Raw genomic sequence first — 19,002 nt, forward strand, 5'->3', positions numbered from 1 at the left:
CAAAACCGACAATGGATATGGTTGTTTGCTCTACCAATTTACTCTATATTGTTTATGCACTTTTTTGTTGATCATGGTCTTCACACACTTGGGGGTCACCAGTGCTTAATTTATAAATAACAAGGTGCCGGTGCTCAAAAGCCCTTCTCTTAAAGATGCAGCTGCTGCAATTAAATGTGAGAACACGGAATACTGAGACAGCATAATCCCGAAGCCATCTCGGGCCTGTTTAATCCATTTAAAACCACTCCCTACCCCTTCAGCTCACACTTGCAGTTTTCTGCTTTCTCTCATTGTGACGCTTTTTTGATTTTCTCTTCCTCCGTCTATCCCAAACGTGTCTTTTGCTCGCTGCAAATGCTTGAGGCAGAAGACTAAGCACCAGCCCTCAAAAATAAGTGCCGGTGCTCAGCACCGGAAACAACAAGCAAAACTTAAGCACTGGGGGTCACTATGCAACTTGGAATTACTGAGTTTACATTGTGACTGTTTAATGTAATAAACTTAGGGGGTCATTCTGACTCCTGCCGGCCGCGGTAACCGCAGGGCCGGCGGGAGCCGCCAGAATACCGCTGCGCGGTCAAAAGACCGCCGCGGGTATTCTGGATTTCCCGCTGGGCTGGCGGGCGACCGCCAGAAGGCCAGCCCAGCGGGAAACACCCTTCCATGAGGATGCCGGCTCCGAATGGAGCCGGCGGAGTGGAAGGGGTGCGACGGGTGCAGTTGCACCCGTCGCGATTTTCAGTGTCTGCAGTGACACTGAAAATCATGGTGGGGCCCCCAGGGGCCCCACGACATCCCATACCGCCATCCTGTTCCTGGCGGCCAAAACCGCCAGGAACAGGATGGCGGTATGGGGGTCGGAATCCCCATGGCGGCGCAGATGGAGGATTCCCCAGGGCAGCGGAAAACCGGCGGTACACCGCCGGTTTTCCGTTTCTGACCGCGGCTGTACCGCCGCGGTCAGAATGCCCTTGGGAGCACCGCCAGCCTGTTGGCGGTGCTCCCGCGGTCGTTGGCCCTGGCGGTCAATGACCGCCAGGGTCAGAATGACCCCCTTAGTCTGTTTTATAACTGAAACTCTACAGGTATATATTTATTGATCCTTTTATGACATTGCTGTGTTGTTCTATGTTGTTATCCATCTAATGGTCTTAATTAACTGTGCATGTTAAATAAATACATTCGAAAATTGAAGTTACTTGACAAGGCATTTGATTTTGTATTACAAGGCATTTGATTTTGTATTACAAGGCATTTGATTTTGGATTGGTTCAAAACGATGGGGGAGCAGGATATGAAAGTTGTTGTGTGTGACCGTACATATTTATCATTTTAGTGAGAATCACTGCTGCATATAAGTTAAGAATATATTGGAGATGTTCTTTGTTCTGAAGTTTAAAAGAGATGATGGCATTCATGGAGTGTTTAGAGTTTAATAAGGCATTTTACCCCAGCCTCAGTGATATGCCAGATTCCTGCAGAAGCATCATCATCACAAAGCCAGTCAAATTCTACTGCTGTATATGCTGTAGAATATCAGTTTGATTACAAAGAAGCACGTTTACAGGACCCTTTACAGGAACATTTACAGGACTATTAACTTTTTATTAAATTTTGCCTTAAAATTTTGTTTGTTACAACCGTGCATGATTTTGTTACATATTGGAGTTGTTTCTCCAGAAACATGTTTGTTCTTATGAAAACCTTTTCCCTCTTGTACCTACAGGCATTAAGTTAGATTTTAAAAGCATCAAGGCTGTTGCCCCATCTTTGGATATTTTAAATAAAACATCTTTAAAAATGAAGATCAACCGACCTGTGTGGCTCAACGCAGATATTCTCAAAGGACCAAATGTCAACCTTAATATTGCTATCAATGCAACAGAGTAAGTAAATGCATCTTTCTCAAATGTCACAAATTCCTTACATAGCAGTAGTGTATTTTGTTTTCTTATAGATGGTTGGAAATATCTGGAACATTTGTCCACAGGGGTCTTTCTTACACAGTCACAGTGCAGCAGTGATTTGCATTGGAAAATGATTGAAACTGGAGATACCTTTGTTTCAAAGAAGATAACTAGCAATTTTTCTAGAGCCAGACAAAGGTGAATTGAAACAGAAATATACATTAAAAAGATATATGGACAACCAATATTTGTCTTAAAACCTTTTGCAGAAAGAGATCACATAGTGATCCCACCAGGACAGGAAAATGTTTTCCAAGTTGTGTTTGTCAAGGTTCAGGGAAGAAACAAAAAGCCCAATTTAGAGTTTGGTAGAGAGGAACTCCACCATAAAGATGGTGTCAATCTATTCTACTAAAACTTGTGGTGACTGTAGGAAAGTACCCGGCTTTTGGCATGGCTACCGCCCTTTTTGCCTTTTGTCAGTGTGTATTGACTGTGTTCACTGGGATCCTGCTAACCATGACCACAGTGACTGTGCTCTTTCCCTCTAAATTTGGTTGCTTAGGGCTCAGCACATCCCACAATTGACATACTGGTGCCCCATATAAGTCCTTAGTATATGGTAATTAGGTACCCAGGACATTGGGGCACCAGGGGTTCCCCATGGGCAGCAGCATGCATTGTGCCACCCATGGAATCCCATGCAAACTATGTTTGCAGGCCTGCCATTGCAGCCTGCGTGAAAAGGTGCCCCAGGTCACAGTAAGTCACCCCTATTGCAGGCCCTCGTAGCCCAGAGGGAAGGGTGCAGGTACCTGTGTGTGAGGGCACCCCTGCATGAGCGGAGGTGCCCCTAGGAACTCCAGCTCCATTTCACTGGACTTCGTAAGTGCGGGAAAGCCATTTTACCTGTGTACTGGACACAATGGTAACTCAGAACCTGGGCATGTTTAGTATCAAACATGTTCGAATCATACCCCAATACTGTTGCCAGTATTGGTTGTGTGATTCCATGCACTCTCAGGGCTCCCTAAAGGATTCCCAGCATTGCTCCTACCAGTCTTCTGGGGTTTTCCGGGCAGCCCACACTGATGCCACCCCTCAGACAGGTTTCTGCCATCCTGCTGCTTAACCAGCTCAAGTCCAGGAAGGCAGAACAAAGGATTTCCTTTGGGAAAGGAAGGCAACACCCTCTCCCTTTGGAAATAGGTGTTACCCAGCTTGGGAGGGGTAGCCTCCCCAAGCCACCAGTATGCTTTAAAGGGCACATTTGGTGCCCTCCTTGCATAACCCTGTTTGTACCAGTCCAGGTACCCCCGGTCCCTGCTCTGGAGTGAAACTGGACAATGGAAAGGGGAGTGACCACTCCCCTGTCCATCACCATCCCAAGAGTGGTGCCCAAAGCTCCTCCAGTTGGCCACTTGATTCTGCCATCTTGAATCCAAAGTGGGCAGAGGCCCGTGGGAGCATCTGAGTGGCTAGGTCAGGTGAGTGACATCACAGCCCCCTCCTGATAGGTGATCACCCTGCTAGGTGACCAATCCCCTTCTTGGGCTATTTAGGGTCTCCATCTCAGGTGGGTCCTCAGATTCGACGTGCAAGATTCCAGAAGGACTCCTCTGCATCATTTACTTTATCTTCTGGCCACCGGGACTGCAACTGGACCCTCCAGGAACTGACAATCTGCAACTCCAGGGATGACTCCACTTTGCAACATTGTTTCTCAGGCTCTTTCCAGCAATTGCAACATTTCCCTGGCTGTGCATCCTCTGAGGGCAATGAGTCTTCAGTCTGCACAAGAAATAAGAAGGAATCTCCCTTGGAGTGAAGGAGTCACTCCCCTGCATCCGTAGGCACCAACTGCAATGACAACCAGCTGTGTGGATCCTCTTTCCTCCAGAACGGTGTGGATCATGCATCACAGGTGGTGGTCTGGAGTGGTCCCATTGGTCCTCTTTACCAGCTGTCCATCTTGGGAGACAGTAAGCACCATGACTCTTGCAGCTACCAAGGCTTGATTGTTCCTCCTCCAAGGGATCTTCAGGCTCCGTGTAGCCCTGGCCTCCAGCACTCTTCCCTGAAAAGCACAGTCTCCTGCCTGCTGCTCTAGCAACATGGGACTCCTCTTCAGGTGTGCTGAGTGGCCCTCACTGCAACCCCTGTGCCTGCTACCTGCTGGTCACCTGTGAGTCACTTGTGGGGGCTGCATCCTCTTCGTGCAACTCTTCCAGCTACTGAAGGTCCCCTCGGACTCCCCTCCTTGGGTCGAGTCCCCTGGGCCTTGCTGGTACTTTTCAGCCTTGCAAAACCTTCTTCTCCAACTCTTGCATTTGCCAAGGCTTGTTGTCCAGCACCACTGACTGACTGCATCGCAACTGTCGAAGTGGGACATCACTTGCATCACTTCTTGAACTCCTTTTCTGCTCCTGTGCTGCACTGTTGACTTTCTTCATCCACCGTCAACCTGGTCCTGCATCCACAGAAGGGTGGGTGGTGGCTCATGCCACAGCCGGACACTCCAACTCGAACTGGACTTGGCCCCTTTCTTTTGCAGATCCTCTTCTATTCAGATCCACCTTTGATTTCTTCCAGTCTTGCCTGGGTCTTGCACAGTCCTTTCCAAAGTTTTCCTGTGGGTTTGGGGAAAAACAGGTACTTACCTCTTCTCTCCTAGTCATTGAGGGGCACCCTGGAACTTACTTTTTGGGGTTCCTAGTTCCTCCAGCTCCCCTCTACTGATTCCACTTCCTTGGGTGGGGGACTGTCTTTCACATTTCACTTACTTAGTATATGGTTTGGTCTATTGCTTTCTATGCTAATCACTGACTTCTAATGTGTACATCCTAGTGGAGTATTGCCTATACAGTATTTTAGTATTTGTTTTACTATAATAAAGTACCTTTACTTTTGTAACACTGTGGTTCTTTCATATGTGTAAGTGCTGTGTGACTGTAGTGGTATTGCATACGTTTTGTCTCCTAGATAAGTCTTGGCTGCTCATCCACAGCTATCTCTAGAGAGCCCTCGCTTTCTAGACATTGTCTTCACCTCACTAGTAGGGGATACCTACACCTGGTGTAAGGTGATAACACTATAAGTGCTCACCACCCACTGGGCCAGCTTCCTACAGTGATCATATGTGAAACTCCCCTGATTATGACACAACTAATGTGGAAGATAAAGAGACCGCTCTCCGAGTTGGGGAAAAATGAAATTCTGAAGGATTGATAGGAAATGATGGCTATATGTGTGAGTTTGTATGTGTGGTGTATATGAAGTCGAGTGGATAAGGGGTTTGTGTTTGATTCTATGTCAATAAAAGGCTATTGTTTATCCATGAATTTGGAAATTTATGGTAACAATTGACAACATTTTTAGATAATGATGTATTTTCCTACATAATAATGTATTCATGTAATGTATTGGTACAAGTGAATGAAACAATACATTAATACTGACATAAAGGAGACTGGATGATTAAGAAGGGTTAACTTATAATTGTATGATTATTTCTTTGCAGAAGTAATACAATTCAATTTTAAACTTGAACTGAATCCAAGAAAAAGAGTCACTGCTATGCAACATCAGTTTTTGTCCTGATTCGCTGAGCAAATATGTATCTCATACCTGGATAGTAGGAAACACTAGCTATCAGGCTGTTGGCTAGCTCTATTTGAGTCTTAGGTCTAAGCACTCTAGAAAAGTTATTTCTTTCAACTAAGACACAGCTTATCATCTCTTACCACATTTGGTTTCTACATCTCTGATTCTTCCCAGCTACATAAATGTCTTCTGAAGTATGCAATACACAGATGGCATTGTTTACAGAACACTGCACAGATACTCCAGAAGCTGAAAAAATTAAACACATGGCTTAGGTCTTAATCACTAGCATTGCGTCCTCTACTTAGGAGGGCAATATTTAAGTCAACTTGTTTACTAAATAATCTCTTTCATGGCATGGTCCACCATTCAGAATAAATTAATGAACAACTATCCCTCTCAAACCATATTTTGATTTTGGTGGTTGGGCAGTCGCCCATCAAGGCGACGGAGTAAAATACTATGTTGCCCTGGTGGAGGCCCCAACTGCCAAATTTAGAATTGTACGTCAGGCCGACAGACATTTCTAGCATTCACAGGATCAGCCTAAATGCATTGTAACTTTGATGTATGGCTCCATCAAACATGATAGAGCTGTATAGCAAAGATCCTGTTTTTATTTCAAAAAGGAAATCCTGAAGCAAGATTTTTTTTTTAATAAAAAAAAAAAATGTCCCACTCTCCATTGTAGTTATCTCCCATGGCAGGGGGGGCATTAGTTTTCACTCCCGATTACCACCAGGGTTTTCCTGGCAGTGATGGGCAGTGAAAACTGACATATATGTCCACCCATCTAAATTAGGTGTGCAGACATACAGGTCAATTTCCAGCGGCCCTTACTCCATTGGGCCGTCGGAGAGGTGTAACCATAGTGGAGACACAGAAGTCACACCAAATGTCCTCCTGCACCTAAATAAATTTCTGAGGGTAGACCATTAAATTGGCAGTAAGCATACTCCATTACTGTTGCACAGGAGTAAGCTTGTTGTGGATATATAATTCAGGCCCTTGGTTATTTCACAATTTTTCTGCTAAACATGTTTCCTTTCCATCTGCAAAGATCTTGGGTTGTGCTTTCTACATTCTCCAATCAATCTGCTGACACTTCAGTACAAATGACGAGAAACCATTTTAGGGTGGTGATGCAAGGTTGCAAACAGAGTAGCCCTACAAAATTCTGTAGAACCATTTTGACTGTTTGAAGCGTGACTATCATTGAATAGATGGCGACAGCCTCCAAACGTAGGTCCTTTGTCAAGTAAGAACTCAGGTACTCAAATTCTGGACTATCCGGCCTGACTTTTTGACAGATGACAATCAGCACTGTGTCAAAGAATTGGTTATTTGTTCTATAACCTCATCCTGTTTGCATGTTTCTGGCTTTCCTCCTCTGCATTGCTTTAAATAGCGAAATCAGACATTCACAGGTCTGTTTCTTTTATAAATCCGTCATGTAGGAAGAGCCTAAGTTTGCTGCTGAAAACACAAACAGTATTGTTCCCAGTGCTCCAATGCCAGCCAAACCTGAAACCACACCTGAGCTAAACAGGTGCATTTAAAAATCAAACTATCAACACATTACCTCTATGTGTCAGTCGTGGGAGGTCACACATTTTATAATTTACCTCTATCATTCACCACCAGCCTTGCATCTCAAATAATTTTCAACTATACACACAATTTCACTCATAAAGTGGCAGTGGCAGATTTACTTATATTTGACGCAGTGCAGCACAGCAACTAACCAGTCCATTAGTACTTCCCATTGTCTCTGTCACATTCCCAACCCAGGACGTCATCTTGATATTAAGGGTATCAAAGTCCCTAAGTTCACCATTATAACAAAGATGTTTCCATTACAAAAAACCTGCCTCTTTCAGGGGAATAGCTAGGGCGTCTTTAGTCCACTCCGGGGAGCCAGGAGAGTCCCAAATCGCCGCATACTCATTATAATATGACAGATTCTCATCCCCCCTCATGATATTGTCACATAATTGCTTCAGAACTTTTAGAATGCTACTACCCAGAGCTCGATAAATCTCCATCGGTAACCCATCTGATTCTGATGCCTTTCCCAGTTTACCTGCTGAAATGACCCTTTCTACCTCACTCAGCTGCAACGGTTCATTAACCGCCCTTCTTTCCTCTTCATTCAGAGTCAGTAACTCTAATTCCCCAAGCCACTCCTTCAATATCTCCGAAGGCGGCTTCAAATCTTCAGTGTATAAGTCCTTAAAGAAATTGAAAAAGCCTTCTTCCACCTGCTCAGCACCTTTACTAATCTCGCCCGAGTCCACATCTCGAATTTCTGTCACCCGATTCCTGACCCTGTCTGATTTTATCTTCCAAGCCAACAATTTACTGCTGTTCTCACTAAACTCAAAATGCATCACCCTATTAGCTTCACATCTCAATCTAACCCTGCGATCCAAAAGAGCTGCCAACTCCAGACTGGCTGTCTGACGTTGCTTATATAAGTTGTCCAATTCTTCACCCTGCTCCTTACTTAACATTCCCTGCTCACAATGTTGTATTTGACTCTCCAGCCTACTTATTTCTTCATTATATAATTTCCTCCTATATGCAGCTATCCTAATTAGACATCCCCTCAAAAAGGCCTTAAATGCGTCCCAAACTATCGCTAAGGTAGCTGAACCCAAATTTATCCTAAAAAATTCCTCTGAATCCGCCCGCAATTCCGCAACCACCTCATCTTCCAGAAGCAAAGTTCTGTCTAGAGTCCACCTTTTTTCCCTCCTTTTTGTTGGCAACCTAAGAACTAAACTAACCGCTGAGTGATCTGATAAATGGACCCCAATATGTACTACTGACTCAACAAAGTCCCTCAAACCCGTATCCAACAGGAAATAGTCAATTCTGGACTGATGCCGATACTTATTATTATTATAACAGTAACCTCCCTCTGACCCCCTTTTATCCCTCCAAACATCATATAACCCCCATTGGGACATCATTACCTGGATCTGCCCTTGCATTTTCTCGTTTACTTTGGACCTACTACCCGCTGATCTATCTAATTCGTAGTTCAGTACAACATTAAAATCACCTGCCCATATTACAGGATCTAAATATTGTAAAAGACAATCTGAGAGTTCCCTTAATGGGCCTACATCATCCCTATTAGGACCATAGTATCCTACCAAGTTAAAGACATATTCAAAAGCAGACAGCTTCCCCACCACCCACCTCCTTAAGTTATCTATGGGGCCTTCCAGAAAAGTAATACTGGCATGTTTCTTAATTAGAACAGCCACTCCTTTACTACCACTCAAACAATTTGAGCTAGCTATTTGCTGAGCCCCCCTGCATGCCTTAAAAACTTCAAAACATTCCTCCCTGGGAAGATGAGTCTCTTGTAAGATCAAGACATCAAACAGGGCATCCCTCAAATATTGCACCAACCCTTTCTGCCTACTCTTTACCCTGAGACCATTTACGTTCCAAGACAGGAGTCTCAAGTTCTTTATTGCCACCTTTTGGCAACCCTAAATTAATACAAAGGCCTGAAAATTGCTTTATTTCACGGGGCAATTGATCAGCGAACATTAAAAATCCTTATAGCATTCCTGGTCACCATATGCCATCTCCATCTATATAGAAGTTTAGTTAGAGAGGGAAATACATTTTATAGGCAGAGGGTGGAACTTCATGGGATTAGCTAATTAAGAAATCTGGGTTTCCATAGAACAAATATGCTGCACAGATTTAGACTGTGCCGTATCTGTGGCTAATGAAGCCTGCTAGACTGATTCACTACAAGACCATTTACTGTGCAGCGGATTATAATTTTTTATCCATTTGTATATGACTTTAAATTTTAATAAATTACATTAATGTTTTGCAGATTTCTTAGACTTGTCAAAGAAAAGTACCCCAAGGTCACAATTTCACCTGGATGGATGACCCTCTATGTTCCTCAGTTACCAAACAATTCCTACACATTGGAAATGATCAAGGAAATGTACGACCTTATCAAGGACCTCCCGCAGCGCATCTCCTTTCCAGCAAGGGCCGTGATAGCGAAGTCCGCGTGGCCGTACTTCCGATGGCTGCTGCAAAAATCAGACAGGTAACAGACCCACAGAGGATGAACGTGTGAGGGAGCTGAAAGAGTAGATACTACAATATTCGCTGCACTCTGAAACTTGCCCCATAATGCTTTGTGGGGCATTCCTTTTACAAAACATTTTTTGCCCATAACTAACCCCACGATGTGCTCTTTCTGTCTAGGTCATCTCTGGGTCCCCACACTAGGTTGAGGGGGGGACCCCATTATAATAATATTACAAAATAACAAATAATGTCAATATTTTCATTTTTGCTGCAGATAGAGGAAGAAGGTCAAGGGAAGTGCTTTAGTTTAATGCAGGGCCACTGGGATTATGTGGCAGAGAGGATCACATTATGCTGCAGGGTTCACCAATTTATGTGTCCAGTTATGCTTTTTTAACGCCAATAGCTCTAACTCAAGCAAATGCGAGACCTATTGCACTGCAAATGCCTTTTCTTTTCAAGCAGCCCAAATATTTTAACTTCTTGCCACTGTCCCTGAAAACAATTGAAATTCCCTATTTGACCTGAAAACTGTAAATATTGACTTCCTCCATGTCCAACATTATCTGTTTCTGAGTTGTTGTTGTGTTGTGTCACAATAACATAGTTGTGGCCAATAGGCCTAAATTTTGGTGCAGGTTAAGCTCAAAAAGAATAATTACATAACCTAGAGAGGAACAGAAAACAACTACTGGTCAAATAGAGTCTGTCTGTTCTGCAACCTGGTGTGAAATAACAGTAGCCTTGGAAACAGTGCAAGATGACAGGATGTTAGCATTCTGGAATATCACCAGCTACCAAAGCGAAAGTTCTAAGACTTCCTACAAGGAGCATATTTATGAACACTTTGTGCCTCCGCAAAGTCACAAAAAATGATACAAAGTGTTGCTAAACTATTTCCTTGCCAGCGCAACCCATTTTTGGGGTTGGAAAATAGACACAAAAGAATCCTTTATTATTTTCTGCAGGTTTGTGATAAATGTACCCATTCCCATTCACCTTCCATAAGCTGTCTTCTGGGAATGCAGCCTCTGAATTGTGAAAAGCCCAAGCCCACAATGCAGATTTTACATTAGGAGTGATCTTTCTGAACCAGATCTTTAGTCTATTCATATGAGATGAATGTACATTTAACTAATCTAATTGAGAATTCTTTACATAGCCCATGGTTATTCTGAAAGTTTGAGCTGAATCTGGGCCTCATGCTGAAACATGAGACAGGATGATCCACAGGATGATCCACAATTTGTACTTGAAAACCATTATGAACAGGTCCACCGGAAGTAATACTATGGACCTTGAGGTCCTTGACATGGTTTTCCAGAGAAAGTACTTAGGGAACTCTGCTACTTTAAGGTACTGTTCTTAAAGTATTGCTTCTCTTTTTTAGGTACAGCATGACTCTGTGGCAAGGGGAAAAGGATCCCGTCACTGTGGAAGATCTTCTGTATTTCAGGGATAATAGCCAACCTGAAGAAATCTATTATGATATTTATGAGCCCACTCTCTCTCAATTTAAAGAAATTGCAAGTATGCGTTCATGTTCTTCTCCATTTTACTTATTTATGCTTTAAATATTTTCAATGTTTTTAAGTTATATAATACAGTGTTAAGAGATTACACATAACATTGAATGAATTTAACCATCTCAGCCCAGATCCTTCAAAGCTTTGCAAGAATGTTAGGTCCACTTCTGAGTGGGACGAATGAGGATAAAGTATTTACTGAATTGGGTAATTGCTGGCACCATGGGGTGAGATATTTCTAGAATGTGGTAAATAGTTCCTATTCCAAGTTATGGCTCAGAAAACCGAGAATTGCATGCAGAATTTGATTTTCATACAGCAAATTTCAGCAGCTGTGAACTGCCACAATGTGTCTTTGGAAAATAGTGAGAGATGCAGTAGTAATCACTGTCGCACTCAGAATTCCGATAGGTTCTGGAAAAGGCATTACGGAATAGGGCATTCAGCAATGCACCTGAAATTGGGACCTAAATGTCGTACAAAATAAGAGCAAAAGATACTGCAAGATAATTACTAAAAGAACCTGATGTAAACTGTTGAGATGGAAAATGTCCTCTTCATGGTAAAAGACGAGTACCCCTACCCTGACAGCCCAACTGTACTGTTGTCTGGATCCCTATTGCTGGTTTTTAAACTCATAGGCAAACAGGGATCATGAGAGTGTGCCATGAAATAGGCCTGTCTCATGGATTTCGGTTTTGTTGGACGAGGAGGGGCACCCAAAGCACTACCCTCATAGTGGTGGACGCCTACTGCCTTCACCAGGAGTTAAGCAGCACAAGCATAGTGGTGGCTGCATACCGTGAAGTAATCAGTAGGAATGAACAGGTCCTTTTTACCCTGTGCCACTGGAATGAGGCCTACATGCTCACTCACCTTTTTAAAAGTTTCACTGCTGTGTGTCTCACTCAGCACTGGCCTACATAATGTAGATGTAGAGTGCTGCGCTGCGCAGGAGTGGTGACCCTGTTCTGGATGTATGTGTGCCTGGAAAAGGTAAAATACAGGGATGGGCAGTGCTGTGCTGTTCATGCAAAGTTAGTGCATTTACTCAGTGTATGTATGACTGCAAGGAATACATTACATGGGAAGTGTAGTACTGTGCAGTGCGTGCACAATGAAATCAGATGCTGGGTGTATGTGTGCTTCCAAGAAGTATAACACATTAAGGGTGAAGTGCTGTGCAGAGTGCAAGGTAAGTGTGTGTGCTGGCAGTGTGTGTTTGCAAAAAGCACACCATTGCACCATGCAGCAAGGAATGAGTACTAAGCAGTGCGCACAGAGCTGCTGTATGTGCTTGATGGATAAGCACCAGGGATGGTGCAATACATCGAGGTGACAGTACTGGACAGAATATGTGCTGTGTATATACACTGAGTGCAAGTGTGCGTGCAGTGGTACATTACATGGGGGACCCTCGTTTCCATTTTAGGAAGCCCAGGCATGCCTGGTGAAGACACGAGAAGTAGAGGACTATCCCCAGACAGATTTGTGTATTGCTGTGCGCAGGGAGGGACATACTGAAGGAAAGGAGAGAGAGAGAGAGAAAGAGACTCCCCCTTTACACTTTAAAAGGGTGCTCTTTGATTTAGTAATAGATCACATGGAAAGGGCCGAGACATATCTCAGAAAAGAGATGGGGCTGATAAGGGAATTATAAGCAATAGGGCTCAGGATTAACCTTTTGATGTGCATATCACAGTGGCTGACATTCAGGTGTGAAATCTAGTTAATCCCATGACCTGTGTTGTGAGACTATCAGCTTCAGAGTCTCACCTGCTGTGACAGACAGCATTTGAAGAGAAAGAAAGTGTACACTTCAAAAGAAGCAGAACCCTAGCATAACAATTCAAAGACCCAGACCCTAAATCAAATTTGGTGTCTGGAAAAGGACTATAAAAAGACCTCAAAATTTGTCATCTGGAAAGCTGCCAGACAGGCTGTGTGAGGAGGGGACGCTCTGCCTGTGACCAGAACAGGGGATCAAGCCCTGCTAGTCTCCCTGCTAGGTGAGGGGACATCATCCAGGGAAACCAAGACGACCTGCCCTGGAGCCTTGACTACCAGCACCCGCCTGCCTGCCAAGACCAGTGTGCCCTGTGAGGAAGATTAGAGCGTTGAAGGGAGTGAGGTCCAGTGGGGAGCCCCAGCAAGAGGACTCCAGGGGAGGTGTGAGTAGACAGCTATGTACCGATCGGGTCATTGCCCATGTGCAGGAGTGACTCAGCAAACCCTGTATGCCAGGAGACGGCCACATTGCATCGAGAGCTGTGCAGGGATTGTCAAGCCTATACTGCCTTGTTGCGGTGACCCTATATGCCAGACGGGGCCACCCTAGATGTGACTGTGCCGGCAAATCGCCAAGACTTGTGTGAGTCTTAGCAGTGAATCTTATGCTAGGAGTGGCCACTGCGGTCTAGGTGATTGTTTAGGAGAGCTTGATGCCTTGCCAGTAGGTACTGCAGAAACGATGTATGACTGGAGGGCTCTGCTGGTACAGATTATTATCAAGTTTGGGCGGGCACTCAGGAAAACTGAAGCTGTGACCTGCAGGTCGAAATTGAACACTGAGACCTGCCCACCGACCAACCTTGTGCACTTCGGAGGATGCTGAGAAGACTTAGCTCTGTCACTGGGACCTGTTTGAGAGCACGAAGATCAACCTGTTCCGCCCATGCAGGGAAAAGCTGAACTTACGACGCCAAGGGAAGTCTGGAGCAGCTCCGATTGCTGTTGAGACTATCAACGCCACTGGGGAGAGAGCCTGCACCTGCCCAGTGATGCCACGTGTCTTGCAAGCAGCCCACCTCTGCTAGACTAGAGCATTGCACAGGTCTACGATCAGGGCACTTGCTGAAACAATGCTGTGCTGCTAGAGCATGTAAGACCTGATTTGGACCTTTCAGGTCACAGGGGACTCACTGCTGATACTGCTGTTGGCACCATCAACACTTGACTATTTTCTAAGAGTCAAAGGGGACTCTTGAGTAAGGCCTACTAGTGAGCATTTCTGGATGCAGCCACCAATAAATGTGAAATAACCCTAACCACATTGCAAGAAAGAAGGGTGGGACGGAGATTTGTCAGATAAACACTAGATCCCTAACCTCAAGGGGTTTGTGTTGTTGCTTATGAATGACAGGTACTTCTTTGAATGCATAGTTAGAAATAAAATACTTATTTTCATATAAAAACAAGTATTTGACTGGACATTGATTTATTGGAAGTACTGATTGCACTTTAAGATATTTTTTATCTTTTTATTTTAAACACAACAGTACAGATACAGTGTAGTCAAGAAGATTCAGGGTGCAGTCCATTGAAGGGGTATATATCATTCTAGCGTAGAGACACAGGCCCTCATTTTTAACCTGGCAGTCTTTTTGACGCCAGGGTTAATGTGGCGGTATCACCACCGACAGGCTAGCGGTGTATACCACCACATTATGAGTGTGGTGGGTTGGCTGCAGCCACCCACCACATCACCACTCATACCGCCATGGCCGTATCAACCACCAGAGATGTGCATGTCCGATCCGGCGGTCCACACATGACCACCAGTGGTATTATGAGCTGGCCTACTGCCATGGTTTTCGCGGCGGTACCACTGCCACAAAAACCATGGCGGTAGGGCTACCGGTGTCAGGGAATTCCTTCCCTGTCACCGGTAGGCGCCCCCGTCCCTCTCAGCAATCACCAAGCCCCCCCACCACACCCCCCTAGAATCACAGCACCCTCCACCCCCCTAGAATCACAGCACCCCCCTACCTCCCTTCCATGCAATCATGCACACGCACCACGCATACACCCATGCACAACCACTTCCATACATGCATTCACTCACACATACTCCCATGCATACACACTGACATATAGACACGCACTCACTGTAACATACATACACGCATTCACTCACAAGCATTCAACCATGTATACACCACAACACTCACAGACGCTTACACACATGCACACACACATTCATACACACACGCAGACTCCGCACACTCACACACAACACTCCCCACCCTCCCACCACCCTCCCCAGTTGGGCCCCTGACTTACCTTGTCCGGCGAAGAGGTTGTCTGGCAGGGAACTGGAAGGGGGTATGTTTGGTCAAAATACGGTTGGTGGCGTCCTACTGGCAGGGCTGTGCAGTTGGTAGCACTGCTACTGACGGGTTACCACCCTAAATGTGGCGGAAATCCAGCAGTAACCATATTATGGCGGGCGGAAGACTGCCAGCATTGGCGGTCTTTTGATGCCCATGGCTTTGGCGGTCTCGGTTTGAGACCGCCAAAGTCATAATGAGGGCCACAGTGGCATAAGAATGCATATACAGGTGAGTAACCCCAACTTCTTGGCTTCAGTACAGCAGACTTCTCTAACTTTCCAGCATCAAAATTTCTACCCCGAGACATCTCCATCGTCATGGTAAATACACATAGCACCCTACATTTTTTCAACTTTTTGGGGCATCCTCTGCTCTGGTAGACTTTTTTTCCAGCCTGACGACACCCTTCAATGTCTATTTCCCATTGTGAATCTTGGGAGGGGTAGAATTGTCCCACGATTTCACCATGTTGCCACCCCAACCCCGACCACAACTCTGTATATTTAGGCTAGTCACTCTCCCCGTGTATATTTTAAAGACGCTACTTGGCATCCACTGGGACCTCAATGGTTGCTACTCTTGACATCAATCTGGTCACCTTATCCCAGAAGGATTGGATAATTGGACATGCCCATAATATATGTAAAAACATGCTCTCTTTATAGCAACCTTGTAGGCAGTGATATGTAGGTGCCCTTCCTAAAGTGTCATTGCGCAATAGTAACTGTGGAGGATGAGGAGCTGGACCAGCCGAAACCCCACTCTTATTGCGATAAATCTAGGGCCTTGTAGCACTTCTCTCCCTTCCTCATCATCCAGGCCAGCCACTTGTTTACCTCATAGGGAGCCTAGTGTGTCTGGGGCATTTTTCGTAATCTTCTTATACATTAAGGAAATGGTCTTGTCTGGCATAGGATCAAGTAGTAGCCTTTCTTCCAAGGGGATGACTTCTCCACCTGTACCACCCAGTTTGTGCACTCCAAGGGCATGAACCATCTGTAAATAATGGTAATGTTTTGTGTACGCTTGTTGATACTCCACCTGTAGTGACTCAAAGGGCAAGGGCCCGTAACCTTTCATACAATTTCCATCCGGTCAATGCACTGGAGCCCCCAGCAAGAGAAATTCACCAGGCCACCCCCTCTGAGAGTAGATCGCTGACCCACAGGTGGGTCTGTTCCATCACCCTCCCCACCCAGCCCAGGTATTGTAAGGCCACTGACCACACCTCTTCCATTGTCCGTGTGTATCAGTAGAGTGTGTCTCAGCCCTTTCCTATATACTAACGCAGGGTAGTCCCTGGGCCCCATCGCCTCCCTGTCAACCTGGAGCACAGGCGATCTGCATTTACCCACTCATTTATTACTACAATCTGGGAGGCCCAATAATATGTAAGGATATCAGGGACAGCCAGGCCACCATCATAGACCCCCCCCTCTGAAGTTTGTGAAGGGCTATCCTGGCATTCCCACAAAAAAGACAGACTTCCTGAAAAGGGCCTGAGCCACAGGGAATGGGGTGTTTTGTAGGGAATAAATAAACCCAGACAGGGTTACTATTTAATACAAGTCAGCCCTACTTATAAGGCACAGCAGTAGAATCCTCCAGTGACTAACATCTTGATGGAACCTGTGCAAAAGCTCATATAAATTGCGTCTCAAGAACTCTGTGGCATTCCGTGTGACACACTTGCTCAAATATGTAAAGCCCTCAAGCGCTACTGGTATTGCATTCCTCTGCGGTAGGGCCAGCACCCCACCCACTAGTGGATACATGCATGATTTGCCCCAGTTGCTAGAGTGGTCTCCAAAGACACAATCTACCTGCAGCATCCTATCTACCGGAACTGATGGGTTGGAGAGGTATATCAGCATATTGCCTGCCTAAAAGAAGATAGGGTCCTCCCAGTCACCTCTTCCGCGCACCCTCGGAATGAGAGAGTTGCTATGAACCCAGGCAGCCAGTGGTTCTCTTGCAAGCACAAAAATCATTGATGACAGTGGGCATCCCTGCCGCGTACTTTTGCCCACGCTGAAGGTCCGCAACAGTGTGTTATTGACTCTGATCCTCACCACTGGCCTCATATATAGGTATTAAACCCAAGCACAAAACCTGGGACCAAAGTGCAAGCAACTTAGGACGGCAAAAAGGTAGTTCAACTGAATACTATTGAGTGCCATTGTAGTATCGAGGGAAAACACCATCGCTGGGTCCACATGGGCCTCCTACGTCACTGTGAAATACTCCATATAGGTGTTTCAGATTTAGCCATGTTCCTGTGCGGGACATAAAACCGGACTGGGCTGGGCGGATTACCCTGGTTATTACCCTGCGGAGCATGTTAGCTAGCATCTTGGCTAGCACTTTGGCCTCAACATTGAGCAATGATATTGGCTTATATCTCTTTTACATTGTATGAAGGACTAACCAGTAAGCAAATTGCTTTGTGTGGTATTAAGAAGGAGATATCGTACTGATATAGATTTACTTTTGTTTGTACTGCACAGGTTGATTACATATATCAACACTGAGTCCTGAGGATAGTCTTGCATACCTGATGGCCTCTTGAGACCGAAACGTCGACGGTGTCTCCTTAACACCACACAAAGCAATTTGCTTACTGATTAGTCCTTTATACTATGTAAGAGAGAAGGACCTATTGTTTAGATTGTGGATTGAGTCCTTATTCAAGTTAGGAGGAGTTCTTGCCTCTCCACGATCCCTGGATTCATGCCTAGTGAATTACATTAATGGATGATCTTGTTTCAAGAGGGGCAACAGTGTTGATGGGTTAATACGATTTAAATCAATTGAATGTTTCATTTTTCTGATACATTTGTTTCTATGTAAATTCACTAATAGATATTTGAAAACAGTACGCTTGTGTGTTTCTGTTAAGCATTTCGTCGGCTTTACAGTTGGACCTTTTGACCAACGCTAAATTAATATATGAAGAAATCCTCCAGGAACACTTTGCCGTTTGACTCTAAGGGACCCAGCACCAGACTCATGCAGACTGCCACTGGAGGCTGCGTGACAAGGTGCTCCAAAAAGTGAAAACATGACATGGCACACAGCCTGTGTGCCATGTCCTGTAACACTGCCTGTAAAATTTGTAAGCCACCATTACAGCAGGACTTACAACCCTAAGGCAGAGTGCATTATATTACAAGTCATATATGCATGAGCAGATATGCCCCTACTATGTTTTTTTCAATTCTTAGACATAGTAAGTGAACATGGAAGCCATTTCAAGTACATGTGCTGGATACTAGTCAATACGAGTTCCCAAGCTACATGATGGTTTCACTGAAACGATGTTTGGTATTAAACATCTCATATTAATAAACCCTCACTGATTCCAGTGATGGATTTATTAATACATACACCCAGAGGGCACCTTAGAGATGCCCCCTGAAAATATACCAACTGCTTGTGGGTTCACTGACTAGTTCTTGCCAGCCTGCCACCAAAAGATGAGTTTCTTACCCACAGGAGCGAGGGCCTTTGCTCTCGGGAGCCTGCTCTGGCCAGGGTGTTCCACACCCCTCCCAACAGAATAACCTGTGAATCTGCATTACAAGGCAGGAAGCTTCAAAGAAGCCTACCGCCTTTGCTATGCAGAAGTGGCTCACCTCAGGGGAGGATGCCGACAACCTGCCCAAGGGCCCATGTGGCACTTGACAGACAAGAAAATTAGCTATGTAGGAGGCATGTTGTATTTGAAGACTGACACACCCCTAGGGGGGCCAGCCTGAAGTGGACACAGCCTTCGAA

General features: G+C 45.0%; 1 protein-coding gene across 1 annotated transcript in view; it reads left to right on the forward strand.

The window, feature by feature from the left end:
- FAM151A (family with sequence similarity 151 member A) overlaps positions 1-19,002 on the forward strand; it is a 179,724-nt gene that overhangs the window by 98,489 nt on the left and 62,233 nt on the right. The window contains exons 4-6 of the mRNA XM_069232621.1: positions 1,730-1,889; positions 9,379-9,603; positions 10,978-11,117. Of these exons, the coding sequence (XP_069088722.1) occupies positions 1,730-1,889; positions 9,379-9,603; positions 10,978-11,117 (525 nt within the window). The remainder of the gene's footprint in view (positions 1-1,729; positions 1,890-9,378; positions 9,604-10,977; positions 11,118-19,002) is intronic.

This window comes from Pleurodeles waltl, chromosome 4_2 (assembly GCF_031143425.1).
Source record: "Pleurodeles waltl isolate 20211129_DDA chromosome 4_2, aPleWal1.hap1.20221129, whole genome shotgun sequence".
Lineage (NCBI taxonomy): Eukaryota > Metazoa > Chordata > Amphibia > Caudata > Salamandridae > Pleurodeles > Pleurodeles waltl.